The 18608-nt window shown below is 48.4% G+C and overlaps 1 protein-coding gene across 1 annotated transcript in view; it reads left to right on the top strand.

Annotated features, from left to right (window-relative positions):
* Window positions 1–17978, top strand: part of HS6ST2 (heparan sulfate 6-O-sulfotransferase 2) — a 136203-nt gene extending 118225 nt beyond the window's left edge. Inside the window, exon 2 of the mRNA XM_005232774.4 lies at window positions 15021–17978. Within this exon, the coding sequence (XP_005232831.3) occupies window positions 15021–15723 (703 nt within the window). The 3' untranslated portion in view covers window positions 15724–17978. The remainder of the gene's footprint in view (window positions 1–15020) is intronic.
* Window positions 17979–18608: the final 630 nt, after the last annotated feature.

Here is an 18608-nt window from a genome sequence, read left to right as displayed (position 1 = left end):
CACAAGGGTGAATTTTGAGAGCAGAGCTGGTGTTACCGTCACTGCGCCTGCACGGGGGCACGGTGGGGGGGTGCCTGTCCTTGCAGACCTAGCTGGAAGCCAGCCTGGTGCTGATGTTGAGAGAAGGGGTTATTACTTGGTACTGCGAGCGGCGAGAGGAAGTGTTCAACATATTATGTTCTCGGACACCTTCCCAGAAAATGTTTCCTTGCAGTAATTACAGCACTGATGCCGTAAGCCCTGGCAGCGGCTCCCCTTTGTGGTAGTGGAGATGAATGGAGCGGAGCATCAGGAAAGCTCTCAGATTCAGTTCAGCCATAGCCTGTTATTTCAAGAGCATCGTGTGCTCCTCAGCCTGGCCGTACGCAGCAGGGAGCGACAGCCAAAAGCTCACCGTGTTTGTTGCTTGAACTCTGGGGATGCCGCTGCAGCCCTCCCCCAGCAGTCGCTGGATCCCAGTCCCCTCCTAGGTGTGTTGTCCGAACTGGATTATAAGCTCCTTGAAGCAAGAGCCACGTTTGCCATGGTGCTGTAAAACTGGGAGATGAGTGTTCACCCACTTCATTGTGCTCAGCATGGAGTTTACAGAAGAAAGGCGCAAGCCGTAGGGTGGACCCAGCCTGAGCTGGGTCTCCTCAAGGTTGTGGCTACAACTATTGCTAGATAATGCTCAGACACATCTGTACATGCCTTTGTTGAGTTGTGGTCAGGTGAAGGTGGCCCCAGGTCCTCCTTGTCCCCCTCCACATTGTGTGACATGTGTGATGGTGTTCCCCTGTGTGGCTCTGGTTTCTTGGATTTTTTGTGAGAGGGGGGAAAAGAAACACGTGGAAGTGCAGCTCCAGTACTGGGGTTTTTGGTAGGATGGTGAGCCGGCAAGGATGAATGGAAAAGCTTCTGGCCTTGCTCCTCTCACCCCCTGATAACGTGGGGCTTGGCACTGATGGGTCCTGAAGGGACACTCATGCTATCCTGTCCCTTTCCCTTGGGGACACCTGCTGGGAGGACTGCTGAATACACCAGAGGGGAAGAGGAGGAAATCTGGGGAGTTAAAGCTGTTACAAGTGGGATTCGCTTAGGAAGGCACCAGATAAATTAAGTCCTTCATTGGGACGGAGGTCGCAAGGTCACCTCTCTGCTCCCTCGAGTAGGGCAGTTCCTCTTCAGCCACCTTTCATCCCATCATCCTTTTTCCAAGGCAAATGCTCTCTTGCTTCGTACACGCCATGCTTTTGGGTTGTGTAGAGCTGTGTTCCCTTTTGTTTCCTCATTGGAAGCACACCGTGCATTTGCTTGGAGGAGCACAATTTGCACGGAGTTTCTACTCCCAGAGCTGTGCTCCCAGCATCGGAAGGGTTGCAGCGGTTCAGATGGGTAGAGGAGAAGCAGCAGAGGCAGGACTTGAAGCTTGGTGATCGGTGAACTGTAAATTTGAGCTGGAAAATGTGGCTGTACTGTAAAATTCAGGACACCATCTGTTTCATTGCTTACTTGCAGTAACATTTGTACTTGATAATTAAAATGTCACACACATTTTTAGCCAGAATAATCCATGGAGGAGTAGAACTGTGTCTTCTGAAAATCATTCAGGAGATGTTCAGAGGTAGGAATGATGCTGTTTTGAACCATCTCTCATGGCTCATAGAAGAGTTTGCTCTTTTTTTTTTTTTTTTTCTTTTTCTTTTCCCCTCCATATTTTGAGGAGGAGGTTAGAGGAATGGGAACAATGGCAGATCCGTTTGGAAGGAGCTGTGAATCTTAGTGAATAACCCTGGATATAAGGATATAATGTGGTTTATTTTGCTTTAGGTTGGTCATGCTGTGGCTGGGCTGGTGGTGCTTTTTCTGATTTTCTTCTGGCAGTGGTAGGTTAGCTCTCGCTTCAGCTGAAATGAGCTTGTTTTTAAGGGGATCTCAGCTAACTTAAGCAAGGCTTCTCCTCCAGCTGGTGTGGCTGAGGGTTCAAAGCGCTGCCTGCTTGGCTGGCTGTGGATGGCGAGGGCTGGGAGCTCAGCTCCTCTGAGCAGCAGGCTCGGGGCCCAAGGACCGTGGCGAGAAGCTGCTCTGAGAAAGGTCAGGTCCTGACCCATGCTTGTGTTACCCTCACTGGGAGAGAGCCAGGGCAAGAGGCAAAGCAAGCAGCGCTGTGTGTGGGCAGTGGGACTGAGTGCTGTCTGCATGGCAATGCCAGCCCTCACCCCTTTAGCTGGTGCAGAGGGGAGCTGGGCTCCTCTCCTTGCGTAGCCCAGGTTGCTGTGTCTCCCCTTTGCTGTGGCCTCAGTCCAGCGGCCAACTTGACTGAAGTTTGTTTCGTGGCACTGAAAAGATGCAGAAATTGCATTTGCTTTTGGCTGTCTGAAAATAGAATTTTGAACATCTTAGTGCTACGTGTTAATTAACGATATAGGAGGCATCTGAAATCCATAAACACCCAGTGTGTTCTAGCCGATACCTGTGCTGAACGCACTGTCGAAAGCATCTGGTGAGGTTTTGCCAGCTCAGTCTCTGGTTCCCATGCTTGGGACGTTGCATGCTTGCACTGTGTAGATGCTGTTCCTCCGAGCACAATGCGATGGACACATCCCTGCATTGGTTCAGGATTGTATAAGAAGCAAAAGTGGCATTTTCCATAAACGTGGCTTTCTAAGGGCATCATCCTAAGTGATTCAAACTAAGTAAAATACGCTTTTGCTAAATGTATGGAGTAGAACTAGCGGACATGGGAAACGGGATGTTCTGTGCATGCTGTAATGTTTGCAAAGTCTTGCTCGCTTAGCTGATGTAAAAACCCTCCCAGCTGAGCTTTGACACAACAAATACATCTACAAAGTTTTATTAGAAATGCACTCTGCTATTCCATGAAAATTTTAAATCCAGTTATGTCAACTATGTGTGAATAAGATTTTTAAAATTCTGGTCTGCTGGGAGACATTTGAAGCTCACAGCTTTACGGTGCATCAGTGTGTGCTATCAATAACTAGTCAAGATTAAAGATGAAGTCTGCAGAGGAGCTGCAGTGAGTACTCCAGAAACGCTTGCCAGCCAGTGAGATGCTTTCTGGGCTGTCTTCTGGTTTAAATCAAGCATTTTGGTGACATCCCAAGCATCCATGCAGACCTTGTGCATCAAAGCTCAAGACATATCCTTGTAGGACCAGGTCATGTGCTTCTGGCAGGAGACTGTATTGTAATGTGTGAGAGAGGTTTTAAAATATTCTAATTGTCTGCTATGAAATTACAGTTTTGTTCCCTGGAGTAGAAAAGTGAGTTTAAATCATTAACGCCATAAGTCTCAGTGATGATTACGGAAATGTTTGCAAGTGACTTAATCAGTATAGTTTGTCTGAGTGGCCCATTTTAATATTATTGCACTGATTAAGTTTTCTTAGCTAATATGTGTTTCATTTCCAATTCAATTAAATAAGAATCCCCTTCCATTACATGATATTACTGAAGTGCCCTAGTGGGGCAGGAGCACACTTGGTATTTTCAATTGATACAGATTTCTTCATTATACAGTCTCATGGTGCTAAATGAAATCAATGAAAGCTGAAATTAAAATTGTAGCAGGTTGCAGCTGTAAATACGTTGTCTGTTCCTTGCCCCCTCTTTTAGCAGTAGGCTGAGAATATATCAGTATCAGTTCATTAATTACATTTCAAAGACATTTTCAGTAGATGCCTGCCTTTGACAAAATTTTGGAAAGCCTGGGAAGGATTTTCCTTGGATTTCTCTATGCCCAATGATTATGATAAGCAAAGTATAAGTTGCATTAATGTGCCTTTTTTGTATGCTGTATATCCTCGCTTTAGCTTTTAAAAGCACTTTCATGTAACCTATCACGGGATATATTAACTGGTATACGGAAGATTATCTGCAAATGGCTTGTGAAGGAATTAACATCAGCCTTACATTTTTTCACGTGAGCCAAACCTCCTCCTTTTATGTATTATTGAAGAGAATTGATTGAGCTGTGATATAGTAACAAATGATTTTATAAATACCTCTCCGGAGTTAATTCCCCATTGTGGGATATGCAGAAGTCTTGGAGCAGATCATATGATCTTTTTCTTGAGAGCTCCAAGATTCCTCCAGCGTTGAGGCAGGGATGTTCAGCAGTACGTGTTTTCATATATGAAGGAGTTGGGAGGCACGTTACTGTGATTCAGGCAGCAATTAGGAAATTGCAATGAGTGCTCAGGAAATACGATAAATCACAACTTCTAAATACATATTCATATGTTCATAAAAAAGACAAATGTATGTGTCAAGCTGAGACAGGAACCCTCTGCACCCTCTTGCTTCCAGATTATATTAACAACAAACCTTGCAAGTGAAGGGCACAGGGTTCAGTAACCTTCTGCTGCACGTGCACCAGCTGACGTGCACCCTTTGGGCGGCTGGTGGGTGGCAGGACGGCTGCCCACAGCCCCAGGGGACATCGGGCACGTTCGGTGTGGCAGCCCCTGTCTCGTGTTTCCTCTTCTGTGCTGCTCCGTGCAGCCGTGCGTTCAGCTCGTGCCCTCCGCTTGCACGCCCAGGGCACAGCAGAGGCTGCCTGAAGTATCGGTTTTATTAAATTATTAAAAGTTATTTTCAACTGGTCAGAGAGTATGCGGCTTAGCGCGCTTCAGATATAGCTAAAATGTATATGGATAAAAGGATAACGCTTTTTGCTGTAATACTAAATATATGCTTTTTATAAACAAGAACCTGGATTGGTTTTGGTTTAGAATATGATAAATATTTTAGCATCATTATTCTGGCTCCATAAGCGCAATGAAAATGTTAGCCTTGGCATATCAATCGTACTTTACAGATGACTGTAATTTCCTGAATGTCAAAACTCCAAATTTTTCTACTAAGCAAACTTTTTGGTGGCAAAATAGATTGACTCCATAATATATCACTGTGTGCAAGAAAAAATGAAATCTTTATGTACTGTATTATGAATCAATGAGGCATTAAGATTCTTGGAAGGGTGAGTGGACTCTGGAAAATGAAAAACTGCCACTATTCCCTCTCTGTAAACCGCTGCTTATGGAGTGTAGGCTTTGCAAACCTCTATCTTTGCTGCCGCAGAAATATCAGTTACAAGTTGAAACCAGTTCCTGCAACGGCATTTCGATAGGGTAAATACTGTTGTAAATATCTGATTTATAGCAACATCCTGTGGTTATTCACCAGCACTTTTGCAGTGGCTTCCTTTTCGCGTCGGGAGGTCTGCTGTGTTTTTTAATGAATCTGGAAGAGCCCTGCGAATGGGGAGGTGCCGTACCACGCCTGGAAGATGCTGCATGCCGCAGCTCCGGGGGACAGGAGCTCCGGGGGACAGGGGCGGTTCCTCATGCTGGGAGTAGGAAGGTACTCCTGGTACTCTGTGGGCTTCAGAGCTTGATTTTTCAAAGGAGATCGCTCACACCTTGACTTTTCCTAGTGTGTATTAAGGGCGAAATTCAGCTCAGCGTCCTGTTTTGTAAAGGATCGTCGCCCTTAGCAGTAAAGGCGCTTTCCAAAGCCAAGACCTTGCTTGCTGCCGAGGCTAGCATCACAAGTCCAGCATCACCCGTACTGCCGCGCGTCATCTCGCAAGGAGGAGGCATGGCATACTCTTACACTGATGCTCCTCTGCCACCTTCTCTCTCTCCTTTCCTTGTGTTTTACCTCCCGTGTGCAGCTCAGGGGTCTCGGCACCCCTGCTGCCCTCCACCCAGATGCCTCTATCATTTAATTAAGCTAACAAGGTGGGAAACTTTGCTGCTCTGCTTAGGTTGTGCTCAGAGACGGGTGTTTCCAAAGGGCAGTTCAGTCCTTTTCCAGCAGGTCAGATGAGTGGGATGGGGCTGGGCCCCTCTGCCCAGCTTTGCCACCCTTTCCCATGCCAGACTCCGGGGTGGTGGTGGCAGCGGCGGTGGAGTCAGGGCTGGCTCCAGCGGCTGAGTCACTCTTCTGTTTGCAGAGTCTAAAAATGGAAACTTGCTTCTCGATTTTTTATGCACCACTAAAAAAAAAAAAATAAGTAAAAAAGGCTACTGTTCTTGCTGAATTGGTTGTGAGCAAGGGTATCCTGCAGAGATCTTAATAATACAGGCAATTATGAAATTAATACCACTCTGGCGAATCTGCAGGGCAGCTCTCCCCTCCGCAGGCAATGCTGTGGACAATTAGTTCGTGAGTGAGGGTAGCTGGGAGCATGGGCGGGTGTGAGGCTACATTTTTTACTTATTTAAAGCCTTATTTTCATTATCTTTGTGTGCGTGTGCCATGCCTGGACATACATGAACATGTACCTTGAGCTGCAAAATCTTAAATTACTGCCTTCCTCTGCGCCTGAGATGCTTCTCTTTTGCAGATCTTTCCTATTTGATAATTTCATGGGCAATGATGGGCTGGTGTAATTGCCATTCTTGCAAAATCCAGCTCCTTTTAATGGGTTCCTTTGGCACTTTTCTCCTGCTGCCGTTACTGTGGGTAGGCTGCTGGCTTCCTACCCCCACCATTAGTGTTTCTAGACAAAACATCTCTGTGATTCATTGGGTGCTGATAGAAGTGAAAACATAATGATTACTTAGAGGAAATGTAAATTTACATTTGCTAACGGCTTTAATTCACAGTTCTGAAATACTTATCTCCTTTCCTCCTCCCAGGCCCTTGCTCTGAGCTAATGCATGATTCTCCTGTGCCACCCTGAGTCCTGGAGTAAAGGGATACAGTCCTCATGCTTGTAGTTTTGCCCACTGCTGCAGAGAAAAGCAACGTTTGTTGTTGTTCCTCCTCCTCTTCTCCATCCCCATAATCTTTAAACTTCACTTCTTCAATGAAGAAGTCGTTTGTTCCTCTAGATTTTGCTGTACTTTGAATTTTGGATGGAGCGGAGCAGGAAGTTTAGGTTCATTGAATTGCTTGAATGAAGGGGGGTCTGTTAGGAGCAAGTAGGAGCCAGCCCTGGCTCTGTTTGCTCGGCAGGAGCTGCACTGAGGCCCTTGGGGAGAGGAGAAGGGGAGCAGACCTGCTCCAATAACCCTGCTGCGTGCTCACCTCCTCGCAAGCACCCCGACTTTAGCAGGGGAGGACCTGGCGCGGGCAGCCGGACTGCAGATCCGGGGCGTGGAGGCAGCCTGGGGAGTGCAGCAGGCCCCCTTTTCCCTCTTCTGCTGCAAGATGGGGCCCATTGCCCTTGTCTGTGGGGCTGGGAGGCCTGGGAGCAGAGAGGAGTGCTGCGGGAAGCCCATGGGCGATGCTTCTTGGCTGCTGCCGTTGCCATCCACATCACTGCTGCAAAGCATCTGGGACCAATCTGGAGTAGATGCGAACATTTGATTCCCAGCGCTGCGTCAGTGAGCTTGCCAAATATTTTGGCCTCGTCTCTGCGAGCTGTGCTGTGGGAGCAGCTCTCGGCAGGGAAGAGGTATTCCCATTTCGGGGGGGGTTCCAAGCACGCATGGTTGAGGCAGGAGATGCTGTCACCAGGATGCTCACCCTTGTCCTTTTAATTGTGTCTCTAGGTGACAAAGTTCGTTAAGAGTCAGGATGAGTCACAGTATTAAATGAACATTTTGCCTCTCTCTGAGCAATCTCCAAACAGATGCCTGCCTCCAACAAACAAGGCAGCAGGGGTATTTCTCTTGGAGGAACAATTTGCGGTATTAGCAAATCAAATTCTCAGTGGGCTGCTCTTGATGGGAATTAACCTCACCTACTGGGAGCAAAGCACTCCCGGCGCCTGGCGTGGCGTAATTGAGTTTGACTTCTCGTAGAGACGTGGTGGGGCTGATTGATCGGTGGGGAGACCCTCTGCCAAAGGTTAAAATCCGTTGGCAGCTTTGGAGCTGTGCAGGGAGGGTTTCTAAGAGCAGAGCAAGAAATGTGAGCCTCACGCCATTCACGCTTCTGACCTTCCATCATCGTCCGCGACTTTGCTGTCGAATTATCCCAAGCAGGGACGTTTCATGAGCGGTGTGGGGCAAGCGAGGAGTGCAGGAGCCTGCTGGTGGCAGAGTTCCAGTTCGCTGCTGGAAGTGGTGGAGGAGAAGGGGGTGGGATCTCGGACCCCTGCCTGTGGCCACCATGTAGGAGCATCTTCCTCTGGTTGGATGAGCTGTGCGAGAGAAGTTGCTGTCTCAAAACAAACCCGGGATTGTTCAGCTTTTAAAAGAATGAGTATGTGACTACTCTTCTATAAATGAGCTCGGTGGATTTTTATTCAGTGGCATGAGTGCTTTACGTGGAGGGTGGGAAGGACACCGATCATCCTTGTGCTGCTCACTGATTCTGGTGATTGTGCATTGTTTCTGGTGCCGAAGCACCAACCCTATGATTATTTTTCTTTTTTCAGTAGCTCAGTTCTTAATTCTTTGCATCATATGCAGAATCTCTGCTGCAGCATTTTGGTTTGTTTTATTTGCTTTTGTCCTGGTTTCAGCTGGGATGGACTTAATTATCTTCTTAGGAGCTAGTGCGGTGCTGTGTTTGGGCTTTGATGTGAGACTTTTCAGTTCCTCAGGCCTTGCTAGCAAAAAGACTGGAGGGGCACGAGGAATTGGGAGGGGACACAGCCAGGTCAGCTGAGCCGAACTAGACAAGGAGGTATTCCACACCCTGGGACATCGTGCCTGCTGCCCAGGGGGTTGGCTGGGACAGGCGGGATCATTTCTGGGGGACTGGTGGGGCATCAGTCGGTGGGTGGTGAGCAGTTGCATTGTGCACCACATGTTCCTTTCTTCCTTTCCCTCTGGATTTTATTCTTTCCCTTCCCCTTTTCATTATAACTGTTGTCATCATTGTTATTATTGTTCTTTCGTTTTTATTCTGTTTCAATTATTAAATGGTTCTTATCTCAACCCTCGAGTTTTACATTCCTTTCTAATTCTCCTCCACATCCCTCGGGGTGAGGGGGGAGTGAGCAAGCAGCTGTGTTGTACTTAATTACCAGCCAGGGTTAAACCGTGGCAGCTTTTCTGCTGGATGTGGTACATATCTGGTCCATCCCTTTGCTCCTGCCCCTTCAAAGGGAACTTTCCTTTCAAAATGTCCATCTTCACCTGGAGCATAACTTGGTTTCACACTGCCCCGTTAGTCTACCACAAAGTCCATGGACTGGGGGAGAAAAATCCCCCAGAACAGAAAACATTCCCAAAATTCCCTTCCTAGCCCATCTGCAGCTTCAAACCATCCTAGCCAGGCTTGCCATCTGGATGAGCTTGACCTAGATACAAACCGGTGTACTTGAGCCAGCTTAAAGGGTAGCTTTAGTTTTGCTGGGTGAATGGGACTGCCTCAGTTCATTCCCTGGAAATCGTAGCTCTGCTTCCTCAGCCCTGTGCTAAAGCTGTGTTTTTCCTGGGTTAGGCACTGTCTAGGAGGGAGGCTGGGATGTTCCCAGGGCTGCGGTGCTCCCAGTGCAAAGGCTGTAAGGTTTCTCACCCTCTGTAGCCTACGGAGCCCTTCTTGCTGCAGCTTCACATCTCAGCAGAAATGGGAAAAGGTCACTCGGTCCCTCACCTACTGATCCATACACTAATGGATGTAATGGTGAGTGGATGTTTAGCTTTCAGCTCCCCTCTCCCGATCCTCGCCTCATAGCTCCATCAAGCTGGGCTCGGGTTTCCAGGCTGCAGGCATGGCAGCTGCCAGTGTCTGACCTCCAGCCTTCCTCTGCCTCAACACGCAATTAAACAGCACGGCAGCCTCTGTCCTCTGGCAGGAATCCATCCTGCTCGGCCTTGGCTCCAGCGGGTGTTTTGACCTGATGGGGCTCAGACGTGCCGAGTTGAAGCCAACCCTAGTTGTGGTCCTCGTGGAAATGGTACCAGTTTGGACCCCACAGCAGTTGCTTCGAGCCTCACCACTGGGGTCAAGGTGCCCTGGGAGCACATACAAGAGTTAAAGCTTCTAAACAAGAGTTTACCAGTGAGCCCTTTGCTGCCAGCACGCAGCCCACTGCTGTCAGACCCTCGGGATGGTTGCTCAGCTGCTGAGGGTCCATTTTGCCAGGCCTCTTGTGGCAGAGGTGCTTGGGCACAGCAAAGGGAGCTGCAAACCTTCCCCCCGCGCTCCAGCCGCAGGCTTGGCCGTAACCCCTTCTCTCTGCATCGCCTGGGTTGTTGCTGCCTTGCAGTCCTGCTTTGCATAGCCAGGACGGTTGGGTTGGGGTGAGATGTACTCTTCCTTTGGGAGGTTCTGACCCATTTTGATGCTTAAGCAAAGTCATCCCTTCCTCGCCCCCTTTCAGCAGAGCAGCTCTGCCTGCGATGATCCTGCTGAGCACCACGGCATGGGTGGCTGCATACCGCTTCCCTGGCAGCTCCTCCAGGCTCTGAAGTCTCTGGCTTTACTCAGTGCTGTCATCCCCTGGGGTTTTGCACCTCCCCACTTCGACTTCAATTTATGTTTTTTCTTTAATGTTGCTTTTAGAAGCTTGCTGCAAGGATGCTTTTAAAAAAAAAAAATCATTAGATTGCAAAAAAAGGATTCTCATCAGCCCCTGTGCTGGGCAGAGGTGGGGAAGGGGCTGGCACAGATGCGCTATGTGACCACAGAATTATCCTTCAAAGCAAGCAGATGGCTCAGTCTCAATAAGCGCCTTAGAGAAATTCATGGAGGTCTTTGAGGTTTCAGTTTGCTTTGTATTTTCTCCAGGGGCTGTGCAGGAAGGAGAAAGGGGGCTGCTTTGGGCTGAGGAACTGGACAGCTGAAGGAAGGTCTGTCCAGTGACAGCACACGTTTCTTGGTCCGTTTCAACAAAAAACATCAAGTCTTGGCAAAAGTCATCTCATAGCAAAAATGTCAGGCAGGGACATGCTCCCGTGCAGGATCTCTGGGATGCTAACATGTGGTAGCGGTGTTTGTGCAGAAGGAAGAGGATGGAGCACCTTCCTGACCATGCAGGCTATTAAAGTGCCCTGGGACTGGCCGCGGGGCATTTGCGTGGCAGCACCACCGCCCCAGAGACGGTGCCTGTGCTTGGTCAGTCAGAGGAGCTACGGTTCTGGCCCATGGGTGAAGCTTGGCCTTCCTGGCACCACAGTGATGCTGGGACACGTGGCAGCTGGCGTGCCAGGAGGACGCAGTGTGAGAGCTGGCACTGCTGTGGCTGTGGGGGGGCCGAGCAGACCTCTCCTCTCTTCCATCCCTGGCTTCCAGCCGATCACCCTGCCTGTCTCTGCCGTTTTCCCCATTTTCCTTGTCCCACCTATGGGTAGAAGAGTCAGAGCACTGAGAAAGGCCAGCTTTCACACCACAGCATGCGATGTGAGCCATTAGCTGGGCGTTTATCTGAGGGAAGCTTTTGACCTTTCCTGAGCTTCTCTGCAGTGATGGGTCATGTGCAAATAATTCACGGCTCCCCAAAATGCTCTGGCGTCATCCCTGCAGTGATGTGATAAGCAGAGTGGGTGATGCAGCACGGGGGAGTAAACTCAGCATTGTGGGACTCTTAGTCCTCGCATTCCTCAGGGAATAGCTGTGTGCAGTTGAGATACCAAAAGCAAGCGGCTATCACACCATCTCGAATTCCTGATGGCTCCAGGGTCAACCTACTTTCTCAGTTGCCCATGAGCTCCTTTTGTTCTCTGCTTCACAGGCATCCAGCTCAACTTTATTAGAAACCCCTTGTTTCTGACGCGTGCGGCTCTTTAAGTTGGAGGGATGATTCACAGTAAAGTTTGAGCTCTACCTGCGAACATGTTGTCTCAGGCTCTGAAGCACAAGCTTCAAGGAATGGGCAAGAGCGCAACACCCCCTTGTTAAGAGAGCAGAAAGAACAAGCTGTTACGTACAGAGCTAAAAATAATTGCAAACCTTTGAGTCTTCCTCCCAGTTGCAGCAGAAGGATGCTCTAAGCGCTGATGGCCAAATCCATCTCTGGCCTGGCTCTGACTGGATGTTGCATTAAAGCTTTTGTGACCATTCGAAGCTCAGTTCAGATAAACGCAGAGCAGCGCAGCGCAGCTGCTTGTCTGGAGCTGCTGTGATTTCTAACTTGGATGAGAGTGGCTTTAGGCAAACTCAAAAGCTGGTGTTCCCCAAAGGGACAGCACCTTTTTTTGTAGCGTTTTAAGAGGGAAACTTAAGAAGGGGAGAAGTGCACAAAATAGCTGAGATTTGCCCAGCAGCTGGCACAGCATCTCTCTGTAAGTCGTGTCTTGAAAGCAGGATTCATCTGGGAAATAATAACGTGGTATAAATAACATCCATGAGCCTGTTTGCAGGGAGCCGTGTTCAGGCCGGGTAGGATTTGGGCTCTTTCCGGGGCATCCCATAAGCATCCCTGCTGATGGGCTGGCTTCCTGAGCGTGGGGTGCTGGAGGGAGCCCTGGCACCTCCACGCTCACTGCAGGGTTTGATGAGCATCTTTATTCAGTGTCCTCTCCACAGTCTCCCTCGACGGCGATGGAGATATCTGCCCGATGAGGCTGCCAGCCACCTGGGGTGAGGGTGATCCGTTACAACGCCGTTTCTTCCACCAACATACAAGTTTTTATTCATCCTTTTGTTTTTACAACAGCAGCCAAGGGAGGCACTTTGTCACCACCTGTGACCAAAGAGCACGAAGGGAGAGCAGCCGAGGAGTTTGAACTATAATAAAATGCTCGCTGTATTGATCTTGGCTCAGGATTTGTTTCCCTTCTTGCATTAACTCCCCATCGATTTCTGTGATGACCTTAGAGCGTACGGTTTGGTTGGCCGGCACCACCCCCGTGCCTGCACCCCGCTCCCCTCCCAGCCTCGCCAGACTGCTGACGGGCCAGGTGGTACAAGGTGCTCGGGGTGAGCAGAGCTTTGCTTTTGCCTCCTCGGTCATAGAGGCTGGTTGCTCTAGGTTAGTTGCTGTAGTTAGCATAGGGGTTAGTGCTATAGGGCACTAACTTGTTATTGCTTGAGGGATGGATCATTATGTTAGTGCATCATCCCAAGAAACTAGATCCGAGAGTGTAGGAGACCTGGCAGGAGTCAAAGAAGGAGCTTGGGTTTGCCCTGGAGATGCTCCATTCCCCCGTGTCAGGGACCTCGACAAGGCTGTGGTGGTGTTGCACCAAAGGAGCCCACCGCTCAGGTGTGACCAGGGACAGCTCTTGCCTGCCGGGGTGGCTGCTTGGCGTGCTGGTACTGGTGGAAAGCCCTGTCACTTTGCCAGGTTGGGTCCTCCAGTGCTGCCAGAGATGAGGCAGAGCAAAACTCTTCCCCTCTTTGCAAGGGACAGCATGAGGTTTGTTGCTGCTGCTCCAGGTGCATGACATAAAAGCGAGCTTTGTCTTTGCTCCCTCTGAACTCCAAGTCCCACTGTGAAATTGTTTAATGGCACTTTTGGGAGCAAGGACCATCCTGGGGGTCACGGAGGGGGCTTTGGCTCCCTTTGCCTGTGTGAATCTGTGGCCAAAGCCTTGGAGTCGGGGGGCAGCAGCAGAGCCCAGGTGAGCGTGGGGACGGTGGCAGCGCTGATCGCAGTGTCCAGCTCTCTGAGGTGCCATTGTGTCCAGCTGCTGATGCTGTACTGGGCTCCCTGGCTTTATTTGGTTTTGCGAGTTTATTGTATTTTCTACTTACTTAAATATTTATGAGCTTGGGTGCTCTAAATGGGAAGAGGAATGGCGACTCCCCAGGTTTCCTTTCCCCCATTGGACACTTTGGTGCTTACGATTCGCTTTTTAGTCAAGCCAGAGACAATTTTCTGTAAAACATTGACATCTAGTGGCTTTTCTGCTGAAGGAAACGATAGGGAACAAAAGATTGGCTGCGGGGTGGCCAGTTGTGATGCCACTTGGAAAAGCAAATGACTGTCCTTTCTCCTCCTTACCCAGCACCGAGGACATGGCAATCACACCCGGGGGCTCAGGGCTCCGGGGCGCACAGTCCTCAGCGTCCTCAGCGTCCTCAGCATCCTCGTCCTGGAGGAGCGCCCTTCCCTGGCAGGACAGTTTGCTTGTTGAGCTACTTGAATTCCATCTAGTGAAGCGGATGGCTGGTACCCTGACAGTGTACCTCCAGCATCATCGCTGAGGTCATGGTCATATTAAAGGCGGCACAAAGAGCTCGGGGTGTATGGCTTCAGGCTGCCGACACTGGAACGCATGGTGTTTGAGGGTGGATGTTAGTGTGTGACCCAGGGTGATCTCTTAAAACTATACATTCAGTTGAGCTTGCAGCCTCTCCAGCTGGCGGCGTGACGGGGTTCCCTGCGGCAGCGTGTCCCCTGCGTGTGCCACTGTCATGTTGCTCCAAACCAAAGCCAGCACCCCCTTTGGAAATGTTTTCTTTTACAAAATGCTGTAATGCATCCTTTAATTTCCTGTTACTCACTTATCTCTCCTCTCTCATCATTGTAGTCCTGTATCAGGTGAAGGCAAGAGTATAAAACGAGATTTGCATGGGTGTTTCAGAGATCCTCATTTCAGTGCAAGTGTGTTGGGGCTCCTGGGCACATCCCGTTTATCTGGCCTGTGAAAGGAAATGTTTTGTAGAAAATGTCTTCTTCATAGGTGTAACGCTGCTCTGGGGCTTGTGCAGCTGAGACCCACAGCTGCTCGTCATGAAATGTAGCACAAGCAGCTTTTTGCAAACTACAGAAACTTGTCAGTGCAGCTCTGTTGTACAAGGAAAATAAAAAATCCAGAGCTACCTGTGCCCTGTTTGGGTCGGGGCTTACGTCCTGGGACATACTTTGGTTATTCTCCCAAGGTCTGGGGAGAGCATCAGTTGAGGCACCAACCAGCCGGAGCATGTTGCCCCAGGGGCAGCCCAGCACAGAGGGAAATCTTGGGTTCCCTCCTGCTTCTGCAGAGGCAAAACCCATTAGGCAGAGGCAGATGTGTGCAGGTGGATGCAACCCTTTGTGCTCCCCCCGGGGGGGTTGTTCAGCTGTCCTTCACCCTGCCGAGGTGAGCGTGCAGAGGAGCACTCTGCAGCAGGGCTCCTGAAAGCCTCTTAAGTGCATCTCCAAGTTCCTATTGATTTTCAACGTTAATGCGCCGTGTGCTGGAGACGCACGGGACTAAACGCTCTTCCTTCCTCTCCCCTTGGCAGGAATTTCTACTATATCACCATCCTGCGTGACCCCGTCTCCCGATACCTGAGCGAATGGCGCCACGTCCAGCGAGGAGCAACGTGGAAGGCGTCCCTGCACGTCTGCGATGGCCGGTCCCCGACCACCGAGGAGCTGCCCAGCTGCTACACGGGGGACGACTGGTCGGGCTGCTCCCTGCAGGAGTTCATGGATTGCCCCTACAACCTCGCCAACAACCGCCAGGTCCGCATGCTCTCCGACCTCAGCCTGGTGGGTTGCTACAACCTGTCGGTCATGCCCGAGGAGCAGAGAAATAAGGTTCTGCTGGACAGTGCCAAGGAGAACCTGAAGCGGATGGCCTTCTTCGGCCTGACCGAATTCCAGCGGAAGACTCAGTATCTCTTTGAGAAGACTTTCAACATGAACTTCATCTCGCCGTTCACACAGTACAATAGCACAAGGGCCTCCAGCGTGGAGATAGACGGGCAGACTCAGCAGCGCATCGAGGCCCTCAATTTTTTAGACATGGAATTGTACGATTATGCAAAAGACCTGTTTTTGCAGCGGTACCAGTACATGAGGCAGAAGGAGCACCAGGAAGCGCGGCGGAAACGCCAGGAGCAGCGCAAGATCCTGAGGGCGAAGCAAGCGCACCTGAGAGAGCAGGGAGAGAACAGCTCCAGCACTGACTACATAGGGAATGTGGAGCGGTGGCGGCGGTAGGGGAGGGGGGGGGGGGGGCTCGCCAGCCGCTGAGAACGGAGCAGAACCCAACCTAACCTGCAAATCGAAGATGACTGAGCAGTCCAAACAAATTCGCTTCTCAAGGGTTTGAAGCAAAAAGAGGTTAAAATGTTGCCTTTGCAGTTGCCTTTGCAGTAAATGTTGTACTGTACGTGGGACACTTAATCTTAGCGTGTAATTAAATTGTCCTTTTTAGGTTTGTTGGATTATTTATGAAATACAGGAGCCAAGTAGGCTCATCGGAAATGGTTGCTTGGACGTTTACTTAAAAGAAAAGAAAAAAAAAGATATCCTTAAATTAGTTATGAGTACAAAATGGGATGCTGGAAAATGTTTATGATGCTCGGCTGAGATCTATCTGGGAAGCAAACTCATTTCCTAATAACGAGCATTTAGCATACTCTCACAATACAGTATATGAGCAAAACCTTTTCCCTTTGATTTTATCTTAATTTTATTTTAATAATGTGTTTTCAAGGGCACCGACTGCTTATGATATTTACCAAGTTAATGAATGGACGATGAAGGGAACAATAAAGGTCTAGAAAAAATACTGACTAGTTTTATGTATAATATTGGCTTTTAAAAGGAATAGAAGTAATTTCTCTAGTTATATAAATATTTAAAGTTTTAAACTTTTTCTACCTACTGCTGTTTAGAGTTTTAAGCTTGGTCTGTCTCATATTAAAATAAAAATAAAAAAAGACATACATACTTTTCTGAACTCGATGCTAATGTTAAAGACACTGTTTCTAGAGTTTTTCAGGGCAGTATGATTTTAATCATTCTGGAAAACTTACAGCACATTGTCATGTTTGTTTCATAAAACCTTTTCCAAATTATAATCCTGTGACAGTGTCTCACTTTAAGTCTTTCTTACCCATTAGAATACATAATGCTGAATTTATCATTCCTTAATAATTGGTGGTATTAACTAGATGAAATTATGTTGCGGATATTTGTGTAGTGTCTTTAAAACGTCATAAAACTCTCTAATCCCAGCAATATTATGAAGAGAATTGCTCAATGGAAGAAGTAGATTTTCACTTGAATTAGGATTTACTTCCAGTAAATCTTTGCTACACCAGATAAGAACAGGGCTCTTTTTTTTTTTTTTCTTTTTTTTTTTTTTCCCCTCTACACTCTTGAGCCCTTCTTAGGGATGACAGATGGGTGATGACTAAAAATGACGGAAAACAGTTTTATCATAGCCATAGTTATACAGGATGGGCCGGTTGCGTGGTGCACAGGGATGCAGGAGCTTGCTCCCAAGCAGGCTTTGCTGGGGCTCAGGGTGCGGAGCTGCACTGGGCTCCCCCGCAGCCCTTCGGCCTCGCTGAGATTGACAGGGAGAGGAGACGGGGCAGGAGGTGCAAGGGGCTCCTATAAATCTCTATGCAAAAAAAAAAAAAAAAAAAACCTCTGCAAGGCTTGGGCTATACATTCAGCAAGTTCAGAAATTTTGTATGTAGCCTGCAACGCTCCCAAGCTTGGCACTGAGCGGCTATCTCGGGGCGGGTGCGTGGTGATGGAGGCACCCGAAAAGGTCCCAGCGTACACAATGCTTACCAGGCTCACTTGCACTGTTGCCTTTCGCCTGTAATATTCTATACACCAAGAGGGCAGGGGGGCATAAAACGGGGCAGAAGGCTTTAAAAACATCTTACGGCTCCACGCCTAACTTATCTGAAAGTTGTTTTACATCCAGTGTTGCATTGCAACCCGGGGGGCAGCGATCCTGCCGGGGGCAGGCAGAGAGCAAAGCAGCAGCAAACCAATACCCTGCATTAGCAGCTTGGAGAAGAGAATAACTTCATGTACAGCATTATTATTTTTTTTTTTTTAAATGAGAACTGCAGTTGCCAATATGATGTCTCGGTTGTATTTTGGTTTTTAGGGGGGAAAATAATTCGCTCTTAAAACTGAAAGGCACTGCTGTAAACAGGACTTAACTGTGGGCAAGCTGGGGGGCCTGTTGCAGAAGGTGCGTTTTGTTTTTATGCTGTGGTGTGCATGGTTTACAAAGACTAGTTGCATTTTCTTTGTGTATACTGTTTATTGTATATAGGGGATGTACGAATATAAGGATACCATTTTGTCATAACCATATCAAATTCTACTGATTTCCACTGTAGACGCTGTCTTATTGTGTAGATTTACAGGCCGATCCACTGACTTTGATTGTGTAATTTAACAATAGAACTGATAAATAAAATTTAACTACAGTCTTCTGATTTTCATGTGATTATTTCTTTATCTGATGACGTGTTGGGAATTGTGCAGTTCAGAATGAATGGAAATTTCAACATGAATGAAATAGCAGTTGACAGGCAAGTATATGAGTTTAAAATCATGGCTTTTCTGAAGTGTGTTTAAACTACAGCTTTCAAGGGCAGAGCCACTTTGGACGTTCTCTGGTTCAGGAGTTACTGCAGAGGTTTTGGCTGCTTTTCTGAGCGGTCCTCAGGAAAAAAAAAAAAAAAAAAAAGGCTGTGGTTTCTGGTCATTTCAAATATGATTGCAGTGGTCTGCAACATTAAGAGATTCTTTCTGTGTGTGTACATGTGTACATATATGTGTATGATCGTTTTTGTTGCTTTACGTGATACCCTCCATTTTTGCTCCAGGTGGCTCTGGAGGATGCTGCTTAGCCACTGACTTCCAGTACATCCTGCTGTATCCCGCCCAGGGATGCTGGAAACCACAAAAAACTAAACCAGAATTTTATGCAAAAGCAGGTGAGAATGAATTGAGCCTAATGCCCCAGATCAACAAGAAAAGATGCTTTTTTCCAGTTTGGATGGAGGCACTTTTTTCTTGGTGGCTATAAAAGATGGGGCTCGCAGGACTTGCAGTGGGGTGGT

This window comes from Falco peregrinus, chromosome 13 (genome assembly GCF_023634155.1).
Source record: "Falco peregrinus isolate bFalPer1 chromosome 13, bFalPer1.pri, whole genome shotgun sequence".
In the NCBI taxonomy this organism is placed as follows: Eukaryota; Metazoa; Chordata; class Aves; order Falconiformes; family Falconidae; genus Falco; species Falco peregrinus.
This window is presented reverse-complemented; position numbering and strand designations above follow the sequence as displayed.